This window comes from Vidua chalybeata, chromosome 3 (assembly GCF_026979565.1).
Source record: "Vidua chalybeata isolate OUT-0048 chromosome 3, bVidCha1 merged haplotype, whole genome shotgun sequence".
Classification (NCBI taxonomy): Eukaryota; Metazoa; Chordata; class Aves; order Passeriformes; family Viduidae; genus Vidua; species Vidua chalybeata.
Genome location: NC_071532.1, coordinates 26,895,369 through 26,917,770, shown reverse-complemented (window position 1 = coordinate 26,917,770; position 22,402 = coordinate 26,895,369). Strand labels below are relative to the sequence as shown.

Below are 22,402 nucleotides of genomic sequence, written 5' to 3'. Positions count from 1 at the left end.
CAGGAAAGTAAATGCGGAGTCACTACCTGATTAAAAATGTTTGCCTATGTTGCCATCCAAATACAGGGAACCTCTTAGAAAGGGAAGAGTTTTGCTGTCTTCCAGAGAACTTTCAACTGTTTCAACCACTAGGTCTTATTTTCTCTTCAGCCTAATTCAGTTATATCTCTTCCAGCTTTCGTAGTGACTGATGGAAGGGATTCACAGCTGATACTCTCAAACTTTTTCCTGCATATTGTCAGGTTTTGAACTGCATAAGGCCAAGGGTCCGTGTTGCATGTAAAGGTTGGAGTGGATTTCAAGTCAGCAATTAATCACTGAACCTCCTAATTTTTGTGCACTTCACTCTTAGAGATGGGGGATGTTTCCTATTTCTGTGTAAATCTGCTTATAGAATAAGATGGGGACATTTTGGGAGGATTTTGAAAGTTAATTCTAAGACAGCAAGTGAGTGTTGAGTTTGTGTATGTGAGTTTAAGTGTAGGTCCATTCTGCAGAGAAGAATAATCTTTGATGTGAAAAGGGGTAAATTCAGTATGACTGACACATCTTATGGGTACTTTTGTTCTGTAGGCTAAAATAAGCAGTTTTCCTACCAAGTGGAATCTTTTGCAATACAAACTCTTCTTAGTATTTCCTTTTGTATCACAAACTTAATGCATTATCTGAAATATTTGAAACTATTTATATGATTATATTTTTCTTAATAGATCATAGAGTCATTCTAAAAGAAGAAATGTTTCTCAGTTTACTTTTTCCCGTGAAACTTTGCTCTAGAGTAGTGATTAGTGGTGTTAATTAAAAATGGTAGGAATTTGCTAGAAGTCATACTAATTTTTCATCTTTTTTTTTGTTTTGTTTTCAGCTTTTGTTTCTGACATCTTTTTTATTTCCTGAACATTTAATAGCATTGTACATTGCTTGTCAATGTATGTTTAATATTTTCATCATTTTCAGTGAAGTTGTTTTCTGGTTTTCTTTCTATTTTTAGTAAAAAATAAATATAGGTTTTAGGTCAGATTTGAACCATTTATACTGGATATTTCTATTGCTAGTTTTATTTACTGTATTTCTTCATTTCCACCAGTAAGACTTAGCTGAAGAAATACTTGACTGAGAACAAAGTGAAATAAAGAACTTACTAATATTTTTTTAGTGCTAATTATATTTCAGTTGTCAGAAGAGTAGGGAAAGAGAAATTTGTGGTCATTTTGGATAGAAAGGAAGCAGAGATAATAATACCATTTTCATGATGAGAGGAGACTGTCCCAAATAACCTCTCTACTTTATGACTTAGCTTAGGAAAATCTCTTTTTAGCTGCTTTCAGTCCATATAGATGCTTCCATTTATTTCAGTGTGGGTAGGATTGGATGCAAAATTTGTTTTTGAGAAACAGAAATGGCTGTGCTATTCTTGATCAGTTGTCACTGATTGTTAATTCATTGGTCAGTGTCATTGGTTCTGTTGATTACAAATATAATTTAAAAAGAAAGTATTTCCCATGAAAAAAATGTTTTGATGTTTGCCATTACTTTTATAGTTGGATAACAAAACCCAAAATATTCTTAGGACATGTAGATAACCTATCCTTAGGCTAAGGAATTACTAGATAGGGATCTTTTTAAATAGTGCCAGCAAAAAAAGATAGTCTTTACAGCAGGAGTTTGTATAATAAAATCAGAATATAGATTTCTGAGTTTTACTCTTCTGGCCTTGAACATGTCTGCTGCTAATACAGTCTGATAGTTATTTCTCTTATTAGTGGGTTAGACAGTGAATAATTGTTCTATATTCACCTGTTTATGTCCACCATCTGTTGTGGGATTTTTTCAGGTCCAAGAGTCTTAGTCTATTAAGCTGTTCCTCATATGGAAACCATTTGTTTTTTAGCTAATTTTATTGCCTCTTTTTTTGGTCTTTCTCTGTGTCTACTGTGGTTATATTTTATTCTTTGAGGTTGTGGGAGCAAGAGGAGACCAAAACTGCACAAAATGTAAAAGATGTAAACATATAAATAAGTATATATAATAGCAATTTTTTTTTTTTTTTTTACTTTGCTGTCTCTCTCCTTATAAATTCAGATGTGGTTTGCTTTTTAGTTTGCTTTTTGACTAGTTCTTAGTATTGAACTTCAAACATTTATATTTTTATGTATGCAGTATTATTTGTAGACTAAACTTGTGAAAAAGGATGCTAAGGATGCAGAGGTGATTTCACACCATGAGTGAGGGTGGGCTAATGATTGTATGTAACCTTTTCAGGAAAAACACTGATGGGAGCTGTAGGGTTGCTCTTGTGCAAAAGTCTTCAGCTTTGTTTATTTTCCATTACAGTTGGCTGTCCGTTCATCCAAGCCCAGCATTCAGTTCATGGCATGAGGTAGTTTTTCAAGTAGATTTGTTGGTATATGGAACCCAGAAGTCTTTCATTATAGTTGTCTTTTTAATAAATTTGTAGCATGTTGTATGAAACTCTTAACATAAGAATGGTTTTCCTGGGTCCATTGCATTCCTAGCAGAAGCACTGGCGTTTCCACATGCTTAGACTTGGTAACATTAACATTGTGTTGGGCTTTTCATTTGTATACTGTTTTATGTTTCTACACTGTAGCACCCTGTTCCTGCTACTCAACCTGCTCAGTGTTGTCATTCTGTGATGGAATGTCGTGGGTTTGCCAAGGGAAAAAATAGTTGTCTATTGTTGAATAAAATGTTAAGTAAACATTTGTTGAATGTGATCCAAACTTATGAAAATGCTAATTAAAAAACAATTCTCAGCAGGAAAGTAATTTATCATGTAAAAAGTACATCTGAAAAATTACACCTGCAGACAAAAGGCTTTTGTGATACAGTGTAATGTTCTGCTGCAGCTACCAACATGGATTTTTTTCTGAAGAATAATGAATTTTATATGCAGCAGCCTAAGTTGCATCACAGTTTTGGTGCTGGAGCTGGGATTGTGCACCATGTTTTTGGTGGGATGGAATGTACCCTGGCTGAGTTTATGGATGCCAGGGAAGGAGTAGTTAATAAGCTGGAGGGCAGGGCTGGCAAGCACTCAGCAAGCTCAGAGTGGGCTGAAGGATCCACAGAAACTTCCACAAGGACAGGTGAAGTCCGAATCCTGCACTACCAGCTGCAGGCAGGCTGGCTGGGAGCACCTCTGAACAGAAGACCCTGAGCATCCCAGTGAGCAGTGAGCTGAGCATGGACCAGCCACGTGTTTGTGGCCTGTATCCAGCTGTGTTAATCCAGCATTGAGAGGCTGACAAACTGGAGAGACCTCAGCAGAGTGCCACTAAGCTGGGAGGAAACTTAGAGTACCTGGCATGTGAGGAGAGGCTTAGGAAATACGTTTGTGTAGTCTGGGGAAATGTGACAGGCACTCTTGCAACCTTCCATTGTGCAAGGGGGTCTGAGAGATGGACATGGGTTCTTAAGCTGCCCAGTGAAAGCATGTGGGCAGCGGGTGTGAACTACATCAAGGGGAGTCCTGGCTGGCTGTAAGGGAGAAGTGCTCGCAGTGACAGGGGTGACACCTTCCCCCTGAGAACCACTGGTGCCCCAGAGGTCTGTGGAATTGTGGTCATTGCAGAACATGGCTGGTTGAGGCTCAGAGGAACTTTCTCTAATGCTGGTCCTGGTCTGAAATCTTTGAGAAAATGAGATGTCATTCATTCCCAACCTACATCACTCTATGGTAATGCCTGTCCTAAATTTTCTTGACAATTATTATCAGCATCTAGTGGTGAAGTTCCAGCTAAACTCTGAGCATAGTAGAATTTCGAATTTTGAATTGTGCTAGTTTAGAAAGACATAAAATTTCCAGCTAATGCAAAATTCAGTATCTTTTATCTGCATATTTTCATCTTCTTGCTGCCATAATCATCTTAGCAAATAGAGACTTGGTTTACAAAACCTTTGTCTTTAATTGAGAAAATTAAACTTCATTAGGTGTTTCAGCTGCCTCTGGAAAATATCTGGCTATTCTTTTTGTCTTAAGTTTGAATAATTAAGTATTTTAGGACCACTAGGTGGTTCTTCTTGCTCAAGAAAATGAAAATATTTTGTTGAATGTGCAGTTCTAAAATTATTTGATCTTTCATTATTTTTCATTTTACTTCCATCATCTAACATTATGAAAAGCTCTGGGTACCCAAGTGGGTTTGTTTCTCTTCTCAGATTACATTTTGGACAGAGTATTATGTAGTTTTATATGCAAACTCACTCAAAACCTTAAAAACTTAAATAGGAGATTATGTTCCTAGTCAAGATGGAATTGAACTAAGAATAATTTGTGTCTAAATCAAGCGTAAATTTTAATTAACGATAACATTATGGTGAACTAACACTATATTATGATAAATTACCTAAAAATAATATTTAAAGAATAAAATTTAAGTGTGTCATGCCACTGAACCTTTGGGATTTGTGGGCTAACCAACACAAATCCACTATTTTCAGACTGAAATGCTAAATTAATGGTTGGCATCTTGCTGTCATGCAAAATGTTTCCATATTTTCAGTTTGGTTTCTTTCAGTAACTAGTTTATTAGAAGCTGAGAGAATTCTTGTAAAGATGGAAATACTTGGGTTTATTTGTTAATCCATGAATAAAAGCAAGGTGTGAATTATGCATTAGTTCCACAGTTTTGAGGACCACAGGGGAAAAGAAGAATTGAGGATAAAATTTCATGTCTTTAATACGTTAATTTAAAATATAAAAGATACTTCCTTTAACTTTTATATCATTTGATGTATTTTTATTTAACGGTTGATTTCCATCCAAAAGCAGTTTGAAAAAAAAAGTAATAAATGAATCACCTATTAAAAAAAGAAATAACATTCTAGCATTTTCTAGGAAAATGAAAAGGAATAAAATCCTGACTGTAGGCCCGTTAAATGATATGAATTTATTTTGTAACCTTGTGGTCAATAAAAAGCGACATGTTGATTAATGTAAAGGCTTTATTTGGTGGAACACCATTTGATATTAGAAGCTGAATGTTTGAGTAAAGATCTCTTGCTTTAGAAACAATAGGTAGCAATGCAGAATCCATATCCGAATCCTAGAATTAGTATTGTGTGATACAATTTCAAACTGGTTGATTTCACTGAGAGCAGTGAATATAATTAAAATCTCTTGCTGCTCTCTTCCCTCAGTGAGTTTTAGGTGAATCCTTATTTTTAACTGTCTGGCATCTGTGTAATGAAAAATCCTTTTATTTTTTGCCGTAATTTTTATTTTTTTCTTCACTGCTGAATTTAAAACTAACCGGGGAAAAATTCTAGGGAGAAGACTTTCAGTCACTCTTCTGGGTTGATGATTGCAATGACTTTAAAGAAGATTGTAATCTCCTCCCTCTGTCTAGTTTTGGGTTCTGTTTGTTTATTCTTTAATGCCTTGTTATTATAAAAGCGGATTATATTTTTAATTTATTTTTTCTTATGTTTTTCCTTCAGAATCCTTTCTGAATGAAAATTATGTTGCCTAGCTTCTAGAATGCACTGAAAAGAGGGAATTATATTGCTATCACAACTGGATTTTTTAAGGGTGATGACTCTACAAAACTCCTGGGATCCTCAGACTCACTAATACTTAATTTCCCATTCAAGAGTATATTTGAAGCTTGTATTTCATATTTCTGAGTATGTCGACATAAAGTGAGCATTCTTTTTACTTTCACAGACATTAGTTTTATTTTAGCAGAGTTAAATTTTATTCCATTTATTTGATCCCTTTTACCCTTTCTCACTCCAATAGATGGATTTCCTACAGTTATTTCGTTAAAGTGTAAATTTAAGTAGAAATACAGGTATTTTCTTAAAGCTTTACAATACCATCTGCTAGTGTTACCAAGTAAGAGTTTGAAGTATTGATTGATATCATTCCACGCTGTATTGTATGTCATAATTAATTTATTATGGAATGGAGGAGAGTAATAAGTGCTTTATAATGTATTTCCATATTTTTGAGATGGGGAGAATTTTGTTACCTAAAGCTTGTTTTAGTGCATTTTGAAGTGTCTGGAGCCAAGGAGTGATTAATGGATATGAAATAGATGTTTTGTGAGGTTTTATATTTTCATGAGATTGCAGAGAACTGGGTGTTGAAACCTAAGCAGTTCCCCTCAGTTCTGTATTTGTGTCCGTGCATTCTTTTGTTGTCAGTGGAAAAAGGCTGAGTGGGTTAGGGTGTACTTAAGAGAAGCCATAGCTTCATGTAGTTTGGAATTTTAAGGTTTGATCATGGGGCATATCACTCCAAAATATTTTTAGTTTAGATATTGTGTTGGTGTTTTGTTTACAAGTTGTAATTCCAATTAAAATGGTCTTTATTAAAAGGTAAAGCATAGTATTTCTAACAACGATTTTATTATTCTCAAATAAATATCTCAAGGTCTGTGCAGCTGTTTTTTTTTTTTTTTTTTTATTTAAAAAATATCTAAAGGAGAAATTCTGGGCAAATCAAGTATTTGTTAATAGTGTTGGTTTTTGTTTTTGTTTTTACTGTGGAAGGCAATCATAATGTTATTTTGGCATTCTATTATATTGGAACTTTTTCTGATATTTTCACAATTCTTCTGTAGGGTAGTTCTCACCAAACAGGAAATTATGTTTATACTTGTCAAGCATTAGTGTGGCTTCAGTTAAGGTGCTTGCTTTTTGTAATTTTATCTGTATAAATTCAGTGTACAGCTTTTCAAACTGTTCCACCTTTAGCAATATTAAGCCAAAGGTACATTTATTATTTTTTCCAAATGATTTAATGTATAATTTGAAAATCTGTTAAGTCAATCTTCTGCATTTTTATTAATTGACAGACTTTTGGAACTTTCTTTTCACTGTTTATAAGCCTTATTAAGAAATGAAATACATTTTATTTATTATGTTTTCTAATGGTGTATTTCTACACAGGTGGAGAACGAACTTGTGGTGTACATGAACTGATCTGCATCAGAAAAGGTAAGCAATGATTTGTGAAAGTGAACTCCTTAGCTTGTGAACATTCCTGGTGAGAAATCTGCTGCCCAGTGTTATGGTCTGACATTTTGTGGATTTTAGTGCTGCATCTTTGTGTTGCAGAATTTTTTGATGCTGACAGTGTCAATAGGAAAAAATAATGGAATTATAAAATGAAATTTGATTTTTCAAAAGAGGGAAAATGTGCTCTTGCAAAATTCACTGAGTTACATGGAATTTGTTAATGTTGTCTAGCTGTGATGGGTAACCATGAAAACTTTGATCTTTGCTTTATCCAGATATTTGTAGGATTATATAATTTGCAGGATTATATGATTTTCATTTATAGGATTATATGATTATATAATTTGTAGGATTATATGAATTTCAGTAATAGAAAGTTGTGAGGATGTTTTGAAAAACTGATGTAATGAACTGGCAATCTCTGCCTCTGATTTCAGGTGAGATCCTAATGACTCAAACGTCTTTGCAAACTGCTGCAGCAATAGTGAGACCAGCAACTGACAGAGCACAGAGCAGAGCTGTGCTCCAGGGAGGGCTGTTACAGCTTAAAGCTGAGCTACAGTGACTGAAGTTGGAGCTCAACAGAACAGCTCAGCTGATGTAAAGGCTAGATACAGCTCTGTTTTCTGTCCCTTTTGGCAGCCCTGTGCTCCTTCCTGCAGGATTGCTGTTGAATTTCTGTCTTCTCATCTGAAAGCTAATCCAAAACAAAACAAAAAAAAGGTTTCTTCAAGGATGAGATCCTTGAATTGAGTCTCAGGTCAGAAGAGTCTGACTGTTTTCAAAAGGAAAGAGGAAGAAAACATGGTGGGAGAGGAGTAAGGCTGCAAGACTCTTTTGACAACAACTTAGTTTTAGACTGCCTCTATAGTATTGTCAAACCGCATCATACTCTGTGGGAAGAAATTTTGTTTGTCCTCTTAGTTTCCATTGCATTCACTGAGACATTTTGGTAAAATTGTTTGAGTTTATTGAAACATTTATTTAACAATGCCTAACCACAGAATTAAGTCTACCAGTTAAGGTCAAAATAGCTTTATGGTCACAACTAATCTTTTCCAAATATCTGTTGAAAGAATTTGTGAGTGTGTATGTGTTACAGTACTGTAATTAAGTACATTTCTCTGCTTCTCTAAACTGTGAATCATTTAGATCTTGCTTTTATAAAATTCCTTCTCATTTTGGAGGGGAGGTGAATTTTTTCTTTTTATTGCTGTCTCTCTTTTTCCACTGACAGATAAGGTGGTACACACAGTATTCCTTTGGTAATCTTGCTACATCTTTGTATTCCTTTGGTAATCTTGCTAATCCTTATTTATTTTAGGATGCTGTACTGATTTTAAGAAAAACAAATTTTCTGTGTTCTTGGAGACAGTGCTGTATGGTTTTAATGTTAATTGCTGGGAAATTAAATTGAAAAGATGTGTTTGTTTTTTTAAGATTCTGTGTTATATTTGGGCATTGAATTCTAAGCTCTGTTAGCCATTGATAAAAATTAAATAAAAATAGCATGGAACTTGTGTTTACCAGTGGTGGTTATAAATTAGCCTAGGGGTAAGTGTGATTAAAAGAGAAATATCCTCTTAGTGCCATTTATACTTGCACTATGTTGGGTTCCTTTTCCGTTCATATGAGTCTCCACGTATTTTCTAACCTTGTGTGTCCCTATGTTACTGACAAATTTCTCCTTGTGGTGCACGGATTTGGTGCATTCTTGTCTGTCTTCACTCCCTACTCGACATGTACCTTTAAAGCTGAAGGTGCTTGCCATTGTACTGCAGATCTTCCAGTCATGTGGAGTTTTGGTTACTTTGTCTAAGACTTTACATCTTCTGATGCACATTCAAGATGCTTTTATTGTCTGACCAAGGCCAGGCTCCTAAGGATTACTTTATTTGCCAGTTGTCCAGCTCTGCTTGCTTGCCAGGATGAGATTGCAGACTCAGGATCTCTACTGACATCCTCAGAATAGGAAGGCATTTCCAAGCTGAGAGTTCCTGGCTGCCAGCAGTCTCGAGCTGGTCAAATCAGACCTTCCAGCTTGGTCCTTGGTCCTTAATGTCACTGAGTGCTCACGTCAAGCTTATACAGGCTTCCCACCTCTTGGCTGTGCCCTGAAAGCTAAGCCGTTTTTTGGTCCATGAGCTCACAGTAGAAGTTGAATGGACAGATTAAGTGTTCACATTGACACATGGGTAATTTCCTGGAGTCTTGTCTGCTGCTGGGTAGGGTTGCAGTGTGCCCTTCTCCTTTTTCTCTGGTGTCTGTGTGACTGTGGCACCAGGAGAGGACATTCCAGCACTCCTGGCATTCATCCACTCCCTCATTTTCATCGACTACTGTCTGTGAGGCTTTGCAAGCTGGTGGTGTTTGACAAAATGGTTCTCCATTTGTTATTTGCCTGAAAGCCTCTTGTGCTTTCTGCCAGGAGATGGTGGGTAACTGACTGCTCTGTGACTGGAGTTGGAATGCCTGTGTGGAACCTCTGAAAGAAACCTTGGTAGTAAATAGCCTGCAATGAGTAACTGAAGTTCTTCCAGTGTACACTTGTGCTTTGCTTGTCTGTCTATCTTTCTTACAGTGCTTCCAAGTACATGGCTGTTGAGAAGCAACTAATAGCATAAATAGTGATGTTCCATCTTTTTTTTCCTGCACTGAATAGGGAAAAGGGAAAAGTAAGCAATGCAAGCAAGCATGTGTCTTCTATGAATAATACATGGGAAAACTTTCCGGTTTCAAGTGATGGAATGTAATTACAATTTATATGGGGATTATGTGACTTGAAGAACACCTATTGTTGGTGGTTAATTTTTCTTTCAAGTCAGCAAAGTAACACATTCCTAAATTGTATTTTTCTTGCCTGCCCTTTCATTTTTTGTTAGGAAAATAGGAACCTTGGAGTATCAGATGATGAAATGTGGATAGGGACCAGAAGGGTCTTCAAAGCTGTGACTACAGCATTTAGCTCAAATAACATAATGAAAACTTCTTAGCTGTAGTTGAAGGCATAGCTGTAAAAGCAAAACCTAAGCCTTAAAAAGGAAATGTCTACTCTAAGGTTATTCAGCTGTAAAAATGAAAATAACTTGAAACCTCAATTTTCCTGTTTTTTATGTTTTGTATTTCTCAGATTAACTCAGTTTAAATTATAGACTCAGAGGTTTGCAAGTACCAGTTATAATGTTCATTGAATATCTGAGATTATATCAGTTCTAGTGTAAATATGATCCCAGTATGATATTGGTACAGGACTCAGCTTTGTTACCCAAAGATGTAGCAATTGTCTGGCACAGGCTTCCTCCTGTGTCACATTAAGGTTATTATAATTTTGTAGTTGCCCAAGAGAGACTGTGGTGAGTCCCCCTGCAGGCTGCACAAGAAGGATTGCAGTACTTTTATTGGTTTTTTCACTTGGTTTCCTTTTAGCAGATTCATATATTTTTGAGAAGAATCTGCAAAGAGCTGATCAGGAGTAAGGAGACTAATAGGCTATTCTGGAAAGCCTCAAAAACGAATTCTTATGTATTTTTAAAGAGGCTTCCTCTAAATGCATAAATATAGGCAGTGTGTGTCCTGAAAATGGAAGAATTTTGTGGCTGTTATATAATATCTACTAGCTACAAAATACTGAACAAGTCACTTCCCAGCTTGTAAAAAAACCTTTCAAGATGTATGATCAGCTATTAGGAAATCACTGAAATATGTGTCTTCTATGTTTAACATAGTTAAGTAGTTGAACTGTTTGTGTGGTTTTATATTTACACATTATTGAAATCTGAAAATTAAATGGAAAAATATATTCTCGCTTTTATTATAAATTAACATCTTGTTTACTTCTATTATTTAATGCAAGTTTGTGTTCACACATTTTAGTGTCTGACAATACAAATTGAAGACTTGGCTGTGGAGAGTCCTGCTTAGTTTTTGACATCAGAAGGTGACAGAGTTTCTCTGAAACTACTCAGTTAACAGTTTGTGGTTTTGCTGGATATCTTCCTAATATCCAGCTGTTTTTGAGAGAGGATATTTGTGTAAGTTGTTCCTTTGGTTATTTGCTGTGGACATAAAAGAATTCAGGGAACTTGAGATTAGGCTTGAGAACAATATATCTTTCTTAGCTGTATAGTGCAACTGCAAGTCAAACTTGGAATCAGCTGTTGTTATATTTAGTAATATTTTAATTAAGGCTGTTTCAGGTTCTCTTTGTACAAACAAGACAGATTTGTGATGTGTGTTTACAATATTGAGCTATAACTGAAGAAACTCCCCTTTAATATGTTCTGCTATGTATTCACTGTGTGACATGGAAGTGACATTAGAGGAGAAAATATAAATATATATATATATATAAATATATATATAAAAATTATATTTATGGCCGTATTATTTTTAGGTTTCTTTCACCCAACATATTTCACTTGTTTATTTTTGAATGCAAAGTGATAACTTCTAACTTAGCAATGTGTTTTGTATTTAATTCCTGGAAATGTAGATTGAGTATCCAAGTAAGGGTTGAGTTGCACAGAAGTTTAAAAATTATTTTTAAGCCCTTTTTTTCTTTTGCAAGATGTTCTTTCCTTTTTATTGTTGCGGCAGTCTTGCAAACAAAGGAAATTATTCAGCAAACTGGCTTTGTGACTAAGAATGGAACAGAAGTGCTCCCTTTAATATGCAAAAGAGAAGTTGCAAAAAGACAATGTCTTTGTCTAACAATGAAAAATGTCACTTGTAATAATAATTTTGAAAAGATAAGAAGGTGTGAATTTCTGCTTTGTCAGAAGTATATTTTAAGTAGAACTATTCCTCTTTAATGTTCTGGTCAACTATCCTTCTCCATTTGCATGTGTCTGAATGTTAAGCTGATAACTACACTTATTCCAAATGGCAAAAAGTAACATTTATTCATTAGTTTCATTTTACAGTAGAAACATTATTAAGTTGAAAGTCAACTGGATCTGATACTCAAGTTATTTTACACTATTTGTGATAGTCTACACTTAGTAACTGCCTCCGAAAAAGAAATAAAATAATTTACCCCTTTCTTGCTGCTGTCATCCAGTTGGTAGAACTACTTGTTCTTCATCAAGAGAAGGTGTTGTCACAGATGGTAGCAAATTTCTTTACATTTTACATTAATATGAGGTTATCTAATATAAATATATGTTGTTTCTATACTCATTTAGAGGTTCAGATTTGGACAGTCCAAAATAAAAGTGCATTTTCTCATTTTACAAAGAGGAATAAAAACTCTTCATTTAGAAACTATAAACAATTAAAGCTACTTTTATAATATATGAAGAAATTAGCAATTAATTATGAAGAAATTAGTAATTAATACTTTTTTTTCAAGACTTGAAAAAATTTTTATCCCATGGGTACTAAACCTCATATAATTTAGACATATTATTACATGTTAAAAAAAAAAGTAACAGTGTTAAAATTCACACCACCAGAATATATTCTGAATTTGCACTGTTGGAAAAGTAATCTGTATGTACATATTTTGGATTAGAGAAAATTCAATACAGAGTAAATTCTTTTCTCTGAGCTTACTGATGCTCACAGAGGAAGCAGAATATAATTTTGTGTATTTTCCTGTGTTTGGAGTCTTCTGGAAAGCAGCAGCTCCTGGGGTCACCTAATTTCAGCTATGGCAGTATCTTTTCTTCCATGTCAAGTTTTGTGAGTAAGAAGTTTGCTGTATCTAAACCCTGGCATTTCTTCACTCAGGTTCTCATGTTCATATAATAATTTTTACCATGCAGTACTTCGCTGTATATCCTGGTTAATTACTTTTGGATTACATGGATTGTCTCATGCTTTGTTGTTAATTGTAGAGTCTGATAGGGAAAAATGAGGTCTTAAAATATTTTTATTACATAGATTATTTTTCTTTCCCTGTAGTGGAGAGCTACTTTGTAATGAGTATGAACTTTTAAACTACAAGTCTCTAGACCCCTGTGGGTCTTTAATACTTTTGCTTTGGGAGGATTATTTGAGAATACCATTAAAAATTATAATCACTGCTGTTCTCTTACCCACTGCGTGGATAATAGTCATGTAATATGCGATGTAATTGCAACAGATTATTGGGATTTGGAGGTAATCAAGATGATTCCATGATCAGTGTCTATTCCAAGTGGCAAATGTGATGCTTCCTTCTCTGTTTCTTTTCAGTGATTTCTGTTGTGAGATACTATTTAATCAGAGATGAATTCCATGTAAGAGAGAAAAGGCATTGAGGGACTAGTAAATCAGCAGGGATGGCAGGCTGACAACTTTTTCAGCACATAAGGATTTAGGAATTAAAATATTTCTGTCAAAAGTTTAAATCTCCATCTCAGAGTATGGCTTCAGTTACTTCTAAATTCTTTCTTGGATTAGTGGTATTTTGGAGCCAAGGGCCCTTTTCTTCATGTAATTAAATTAATCAGCAAAAGACAGTTTCAGCATGATATTTTAAAAGAAGGGGGAAAGAATCCTGAAAAAGGCAATCTATAGAGGCAGTACTAGAGCTGCCACAAGCAGTTTTGTGCAGTTATGGATGTGATTAGTTAATGTAATGAACCAAGCTGGTTTTATCATAAACTGTGAGTTAGAAGTGGCTGAGGTCACCTGGCTCGTTCAGGAGACTGAGGGGAGATCTCATTGCAGTTACAACTTGTGAGGGGAAGAGGAGGGGCAGGCACTGATCTCTGCTCTGTGGTGCCCAGTGACCGGACCTGCGGGAATGGCCTGGAGTTGTGTCAGGGGAAGTTTAGGTTGGATATCAGGAAAAGGTTCTTCACCCAGAGGATGGCTAGACACTGGCTTAGGTTCCCCAGGGCAGTGCTCACAGCACCAGACTGACAGAGCTCAAGGAGCATTTGGACAATGCACTTCTTTGGGATGGTGCTGTGCAGGGCTGAGAATTGGACTTTTATCCTGGTGGGTCCCTTCCAACTCAGGCTATTCTATGGTTCTAGAATTGTATTTTATGAAGTAAATGAACTCTATTTGATGTAATTTTTTAGTCAAGTAACTTAATTGATTGTAATAAAATCAAATAAACTGAGTTTGTTAATTAAAATACATTCTAGAATTTCTTCCTGTGTGTAAGAATTCCTGGAATCTAGATGTTAAAACTAACTCTTGTTAGTCCTTGTAATTAGATGTTAAGGAAACAAAGAGAAAAAGAAGTTCTACTTTGTCTCTGTAGCAGTGCATAATATCCCACAGCTCGGGTGAAGTGACAGAAATAAAATGTTAAAAACATTGTTATTATTTCTGATAAATTTCCACTGGAAGAGGAGAGACAGTGGAGTTAGACCAGTCATGATACCTTTCATGATACACTAATTCTAGTAGACTTTTCGTGTAAACAAACACATTTATTTTTTGCTTAACATGACCTTTTTTTTGAAATTAACCCAAAGTGGCATCATGTTTCACTTCAGACAATATAAATTTTGTGTGTTCCTCAGTATTTCTTTGGAAGGTCCATTTAAAGGGCACTGTTATTCCAAATAGAACCACTTTCATCCTTGTTTCATTCTGTCTTAAAAAACTTCTGAGAGGTTTGTGTTGCTAGAATTGTTTATAATTTTCTTATTTAGGAAATGCGGCACTCCTTTCAGTTTTGCCTTGAAATTGAATTGAGTTGTCATTTCAAGTTCATGCTCATTTGAAGTTGCTGTTGCTCAGAGTTGTGTCCTGGATGTTGATACTTAAAGTGTTGAAGTACAGGCAGCTCATGTTGCAGGGGCTTGTAATTTGTACTGGAGAGTGTGTAAACTTGCTGTCCAACAATGTGCAAGATGCAGGAGCAACAAACTCGGAGGAAGGAACATCAGAAGACTGGCAGAATAAAATGTATTTAACATAGTATACTGAGAGATGTAGCCATTAGTAGTGGGCCAAGGTAAGAAGTCTGTGCTGCATCAGGAAAGGCAAAATGCAGGTTTGAATTGGAGGGGGCAGCATCTTTATACAGAAAAGCTTCAGTTTTAATGTTACCTACGTGTAGCTAAACAATTAAAAGCATTGCTATGAGATGTAATTGTGTGTTTTAAGTTGAGCTGAAAGACTTCCTGATATTTGTTTTGGCAAAACATATTAAAATTCGGTACATTTTTAGAAAGGAATTGCATAGTCCATTGTTTTACATGGGAGATAGAAGAAAGAACAAAACAGGAATCATAGAATATATGTTTGGAATTTTGTCTTTTGAAGTATTTAATAAAATGTTTAGAGTTCATTGTCTATCACTGATTTTTAGCAGCAACATAAGCTAGTCAATTTTTGTGGTACAGTTGCTTTTGTTTTTTACTTGGGAAAGCATTCTAATAGTGATGCTGCCATATATAGTTAATGTTTTTGAAACAGTGCAGGTACTCAAGAATTTAATGTTTAAAGTCAGAATTCTAAGGCAACAGTGGATAAACTATTACCCCTTGTAGGTGTAGCATTTTGTTTAGGTTTTATTCACTTGCTGCTTCTTCAACTACTCCAGTAAACAGAAAGACAGTAATTATGTACGAATTTGCTGTGGAACATTGAGTTTCCATTGTTAAAGAAAAGCTGTTTAGAAAGACCATGAAATCTTAGGTAGCCTTCAAGTTCAGTTACTTGCTTTTAAAGAAGAGACAACCCTATGTAATTAGTAAAAGAAAATTGACACGTATGAAAGAACAGTCCCTACTCCTGTTGAGTAATCAGACCAAAGTATTTCCCTTGTGAGCAGTCTCAGGTGTAGAGGGATTTGTTTGGTTTTTTCTGTTATGACATGTCAGTGAGAAATAAATACACCCTGTTTGGAGATAAATAATTCAAGCATGGAGAAAAGGCAGTCAAGGCACAAATCTTGTTGTTTTGTTCAGTAACCTGCTCAGCTTTCTAAAAATATGTTAATTTCTTGTGCAAGTGGCAAAGTTGGAAAGAAGTTACAAGCAGCAGTGAATGGCATTTGGATGAAAATATTTTGAGCTGGACAGCACAGTTTATTTTCATGGAGTGTCAAGATGTAATGGTGTAAAAAATGAATAACAGTAAATCATTCTTCTTCAGGACTAAATACAAAACAACAGTCCCATTTAAAAAAAATTAAAGGGCTAAAGTTTCTTAGATCGAGTTGTAAAAAAACCCCAAGTTATAAATAAAAACAAGCTTACATATTACATTTCAAATGTTTTTTGTGCTAGAATCCTAAAGGTAATTGGCATTTTTCAGGTCATCCCCCCTAGTTACTTAATTTGTGTACAGAAAAGCTAGTATTGCATTTGTAAATGAATAATTGAAACATCACTAAGATAACTGTGTGGCTTTGTACATTACTAGCTAAGTAAGTGGTATGATGTAGAGTGTGAAAGCTCCAAAAATAATTGACTTCATATCAAATAAAGTTTGGGGCTAGATACATACTAAAATATTAAATGCTTTTAAATTTCATATAAAAAAAATTTCATATTTTTAAAATGCCTGAGGATTTTTGTTGTTTTGGTGGTACATATTTGAAGATGTCATTATTTTCTGAAGAGTTTGAAACATCTTTTTGAAATGAAAGATTACGTCATAACAAAGAATTTATTATTTGAGAAAGAGGTGCTAATTTGATATTTAAGATGAAGAGATGGTAAGTTTCTGTGTTCTAATATTTCTGATTCTAGTGATGATTACAACAAAATGGAATTAAAGTGATGTTAAGGTAATACTTCTGTAATGACTGGGACTTTCTATGCCACTTCCATAGCCAGCAATTCAACTAGTCCTGGTAACTTTGTAGAAAGATATTTGTTCTTTTAGTATTTCTAAAACTGCCTTATATTATAAGGAATTTCAAACACGAATTCAGAATTTCATTGGTGTTTTTCTTAAGAATAATAAAATGATGAAATAATTATGAAGTTTATAGAAGTAGGACCTTTGAATTTAAAGTATGACTTTGAGAAAATACTGCTTTTCTACTGGTGTCTGATAGTAGAAGAAACCACTGAACCTCTGAGAGTTTTTAAAATGCTTTTCATGGTACAATTAATTTCCAGACAACTCAGAATTTGTTACAATTTATTTTGAATCAAAATAATTCTGGTGGTGAATCTGGCATAGATGTATTTTTTATGTAAAAAAGAACTTTTAATTTTTTTCTGTCTGTGAAGTATACCTGCTTGACACTTAACCTGTGAGAAACTAACTGAAGGATTAATGTGAGGTATAAAACCTGTATCCATAGATGGGAATCTGTGCGCATTTCATGTGGAAAATTGAAGTACATTTTTTATTCCCTAGCTTTATAATGGTAATACTTTACAGGATTTCAGCTTGATAATTTACCTAATCTGTGAACAAGTATTCTAAGACTCTTTACATGAGTGCAAATTGATACAGAAATATAATTTTCAAGTCCTATGTTCACACTGAATTACATAAATAATTAATTAGTTTTGCTGCAGCTAAAGTTTCATTCTTTTTGTAAGGTATCAGCCAATGTTTCTTTTTTCATCCAGAAAAATGTCATCAGATACTGTGTTTCCATAGAGAACTATAAGGCTTTCAGACAGTGCCTTTTTTAACTACTTAGTATCCAGGAAGTACTGGAAAAAAAAAAACCCAACGTATTCAGCTTTCAGTTCCTTACGCACATATTTTGATGGATCAAAGCAGATGATTGCTGAACAACGTAAGCATAAGTAAAAATTTAATAGTTGCAATTTAAACCTACAGTTTGAAGAGATCAAATGTGACATATGTGAGAGTGTTTTTCCCTGAAGTTGCTGTACAGTTCTATCCTATTAAAAGGAGACTGTCACTTCCCTTTGTTGAGGATCATTCCATGACTGGAATTCAGTTAAATCTCCTCTTCAAAGCAGTGTGGACACTGAATTCAGGTAAAGTTGCTTAGGACAGCCTGCTCCAATAATAAAGCAATCATTCTCATAGTTCATTCAGAGGTCCCATGATCTTTATCTGCCTTCTGATCTGTCTTCTTTTTTGCCTTCTCTTCGCTTTCTGACTTGTTCCGTGTACCCTAAATTGGTGTCACACCTTCTTCATATCTCACACTGATTTCCTCCCTGAACATCATTAACTTGTGCCACCTTCTACTGCTCTTTCACTTCTGCTGGTCCCTGTGTTCTGGTGAACTGCAGTCCCCTCTTGCTGCCTTTTCTGCCACTGCCTCTGTGTTTGCTAGATTTTATAGCTGGAACTTATTGAAAATGAAGATTTTCTGTTCTGGACCTTCTAGAGAAGGCCTTAGAAACTAGAGACTTCTAGTCTCATTTGGGTCAGGATCAATAATTCAGAGAAAGCTGGGTGTTGTTTCAATAGCCTCAGACATTCTCAGTTATGCATATGCAGTCTTGGAAGGGGTGGGAGCATGCCTACTGCCAGCAGAACTTGGGGAGATTTCATCTGTTAAGCTTTGAGGTAAAAAATTAATATATATGAACTGAGGCTTTTGTCAAATCTCAGAGTATTCCCATGGGTGGGAAGATTCCATGAAAAATGGTAAATAGACACTTGACAAACAATAAATGAACGCCTGCCACGTGCCAAAGTTCATGATAATTAAAATATTAATTTAAAAGAATTAGCTTACTTTCCTCTGTGTTCCAGAATAGAAATCCACTTTTCTCACCTTGTTACCCCTCTTGATTCAGCAGGATGTCTCATTTGAAGTTGTTGACATGTTCCTTTTAATAGGAAAAATTTCAGGGGCAGTTTAGGCAAAATGTTACATGATCTCTTCTGGTCAGAGGTAAGAAGTGAAGCAAAAATAATTGCCAGTTTTAGATAGATGTGGATCTGGATGTTCAGCTCAAAACAGAAGTGCAGATCTGTCCAATTTGTTTTTCATGGTGGAAGGCACATTTCTTTGGATCGTTCTTTCTTTGTCAGATTTAAAAGACACCTGTATAATAATTTAAGAACAGCACCACAGACACAAATGTTCCCTGTCATCCTGCAAAATGAACTGAGGAGGTTGTGGAACTGCATGTGTTTCTCAATCAGTACTTTTACATAGATGTATGAGCCCAGATTTACAAAGGGCATATGTCGAATCAGAGAATGATTTCATTTGGAAGGCTCCTGGGAAAGTAATTTGCAGTTCAGTCCCCTGCTCAAAGCAGGGATAACATTGAAGTTGGATTCTATAACTGATCTAAGCAATCTGTTCCAGTGATAAACTCCTCTCATTCTGGATTTTTCCCGCCTCATCTCCAATTGGAACTCTTCTTGTAGTTATTTTGGACTCCTGCATCTTGTCCTCTTGTATTGCATCTCTGAATGCTGAGTCTGTTGCCAACTGTTCTTTAATTCCACTCCTTTTTAAATAGTGAAAGATGTTACCATGCACCATTATAGTCCTAAAGTGAAGCACCAAGATCTTGGCAAACAGAATTTGTAAATCTGATAAAGCTTCATAAATCTTTATTAAATTGAAAAAAAAAATCAACTCCCAAGAATGGGATGTATGGAGTTGAGTGTGGAGTGTTGCAAAGTCAGGAGGAAGAAAAGGGATATGTGAAATCCCAGTTTTCATCCAGATTAATGCAGTTGTGTTCAGCTCTGAAGAATTTGTTGTCTGTGTGTTGTGGCCACAAAATCCACTCTTAGGTGTTACTCTTCCTGTTTAGAATGCAGGTTTGAGACATAACTGAACCTATAATGTTTCTTCAGTACACTACTAGTAAACCAGTTAACAGATTAATTAATCTGTTATATATCACTAGAAATCACAATTTTGTAATACTTTCCATGGTTGTGAATTGCATGTAGTTACTGAGTTCTATCACAATTTTGCCTATAATTTGCACCCAAATATTATTTATTGAATTGCAGTTTTATAACCCTTCACTTTAACCTCCCACTCTACTTCACAATAAATTTGCAATCCTGTCACTATTTTAACTTCTCGCTTCAAGTTTTTTGGAAATAGAACTTGTGGAGAGTCTGCTGGGTTTCCTAAGGGCCTTCCCTCTGAGATCCTGGCAGCCTTTATTAATGAAGCAGCTCAGCTTCATTATAGTCTGTGGGCATCTGCACCCCTTTCAAAAGATCTGCCCTCTCTTGGTCTTGAACTGCCTTTATAAGTTGTTACTTATTTCTCACATTTCTAGACTCTTTTTTTCGCTGATCTTCTATATCCCTTTCCCTGCCCACTCTCATTTCAAATAAACAAGCTGCCATTTAAATACTCTTTCCCATTGCTTCAGTTTGCCAATCCATTTGCAGATTTCATATTTCTAAAACCTGCTCCTTGATCATCTTAGTGTTAAGTGGTGTAATTGATATTCTTAGATGCTGGTGCATGTTAAAGATTCTAGACCTTTTAAAGATCCCCAAAACTGCCTTGTAGTTATCTGCTTAATAGCAATTAGATATTCTTTATTTTACATACTCTCTAAGACATATCAGTCTACTTTGGCCTTTTTCCCCCCACCTGGTTTTAAAGTGTGCTTTATCTCTATTTCACTCTCTATTAGCTCTTTCTTGAGTCATATGCAAGTGACCATGCATGGTTTTTCTCGCTCTGTTTTTTGCTCATTAAGTGTCCTGCTTGCCAGAGGGTAGGGTGGGCCAGCTGGTCCCTGAGGGAAGAGGAGCCAGGGGCTGAACATAACAAGGTGGACAGGGCAAAGGCTCAGTCCCTCCTTGGCAGTGCTGTCTCAGAACTGGCCCTGAGCAGAGCTAGCCAAACCTCCAGGAGATGGGGAGCTCTTAGCTCCTTTCCAGTGCTATCTCAGGTGTTCCATCAGAAATCACTGGTTTCCAGAACTACTGATAATCGCCCCGTTCTTCTGCAGACACTGTCCAGTCCTCCATCAGAACCTCTTGCTCACAGTGTCAGTCCCTCTCAGATTAGGACCAGATGCTTTTCTGTTCTTTGAAAAGATGATTAAACATTAACTCAGGTTTAAATGGTGGGGTTTTAATTATATCTGGCATATATATTTGCATCTTTTGAAGTATTTATTAATGATCAATTATTATCATATTACAACTTTGAAAACCTTTACAAAGTTTTTAAAAATGTGTTTCTTTGTGTTTCTTTTAGTATCTCCAGAAGCAATTGGATTCCTGTCTGCAGTTGGGGTGTTCATTATTCTCATGCTGCTACTTTTCCTATATATTAATAAGAAGATGTGTATTGAAAATGTTAGTGGTTTCCCAGATCTCGATTCAGGATACACTACCAGAAAGAATTCACAAGATAAACTTTGTAAGTATCTGACATACAGTGTACTAAACTTAATTATAAGAATGCACAGTTTTACAAGGATGTAGCAGCACAACAATATTGGCTTTTCCTGTGACTGCAGTACTTGAAAGGAGCAAACCTTTGTACCCACAAGCCACGGAAATTCAACACCTATATAACCAAAGAGTTTGCATTTACTTATGGGGAGATGTTTTTCTTGCACTCCAAGAATACTCTTGAATTTATTTTAAACAATCTGTAATTTTGTATAATTAAATCTTTTCAGGTAAATTTCTGAATGGAATTATTGGATTTTCACTCAGCCTGTTAAAATCCTTCGCCATACTTTTGGAGGTCTTGCTTTTATTCACCCAGAAAATAATTTTAAAGAATAATTTTAGCGTTATCTTATATCTTATAACACATTATTGAATATTTTTTAATACAATAAGGTCTTTAAGGATCATGTGTAATGAAAGAAATTAGACCTTGGAAAAGATATTGAGGGTTTGTAAGACTACCTCTTTCTACTTTTGTACTGTGAAAATTGAACAGGCTTTGTTAGCTGACTTGAGAGAGTCAGGCACCAGAAAACAGTGTGAAATTGAAGAGGCCTTCTTCCCCTCTACCTCTATAAAAGATGGAGCTAAATTTTTATTTTCAATTTTCCAAGAAGCAAAAACAAAATTTTCCCTAGAAATTGTCTGTGATATTAACTTTCTTCTTTTGCTACAAAACAAGTCTTGATACTCCAAAATATCTTACCTTATGTAAAAGACAACAAATATTTTGGGGTGAAGAAGTCTCCACGATGTGTGTTGTGTTATGTTAAAAGCTTGTTTTAGTGTGACACTGATGAAAATGTCTCACGACTTGTTTTTTGCAGGTTAGAATTAAAAAAAATCAACCTCACACAGTTGTCTTGGTTTTGAAAATAATGAATTGTATTATGGCTAGTTGATGCTGCAGCTGATGAAAGACTATAGTTTTGCTGGTTAATTGTGGCTTCAAGATATTTATTTAGCTGTTTTCTTATTATTTGTAATGATTATTGAATGAAAAGAGAAAAGCTGCAACTTCCCCTGGTAAATGTATTGATTTTTGAGATAGAAAAGGCAAATAGCTCTGAAACTGAAACTGGAGAAACAGAGACGATCAGTTTGTGAAACAGAGGGCCTCTCAGTATTATGAGCTGTTGCTGAATAGGCTGGACAAATGGCGTTCTTTAGAAACCTT

General features: G+C 35.3%; 1 protein-coding gene across 1 annotated transcript in view; it reads left to right on the top strand.

Moving 5' to 3' along the window:
• Positions 1–22,402, top strand: part of SYT14 (synaptotagmin 14) — a 78,563-nt gene that overhangs the window by 5,059 nt on the left and 51,102 nt on the right. Inside the window, exons 2-3 of the mRNA XM_053938454.1 lie at positions 6,919–6,966; positions 21,023–21,187. Of these exons, the coding sequence (XP_053794429.1) occupies positions 6,919–6,966; positions 21,023–21,187 (213 nt within the window). The remainder of the gene's footprint in view (positions 1–6,918; positions 6,967–21,022; positions 21,188–22,402) is intronic.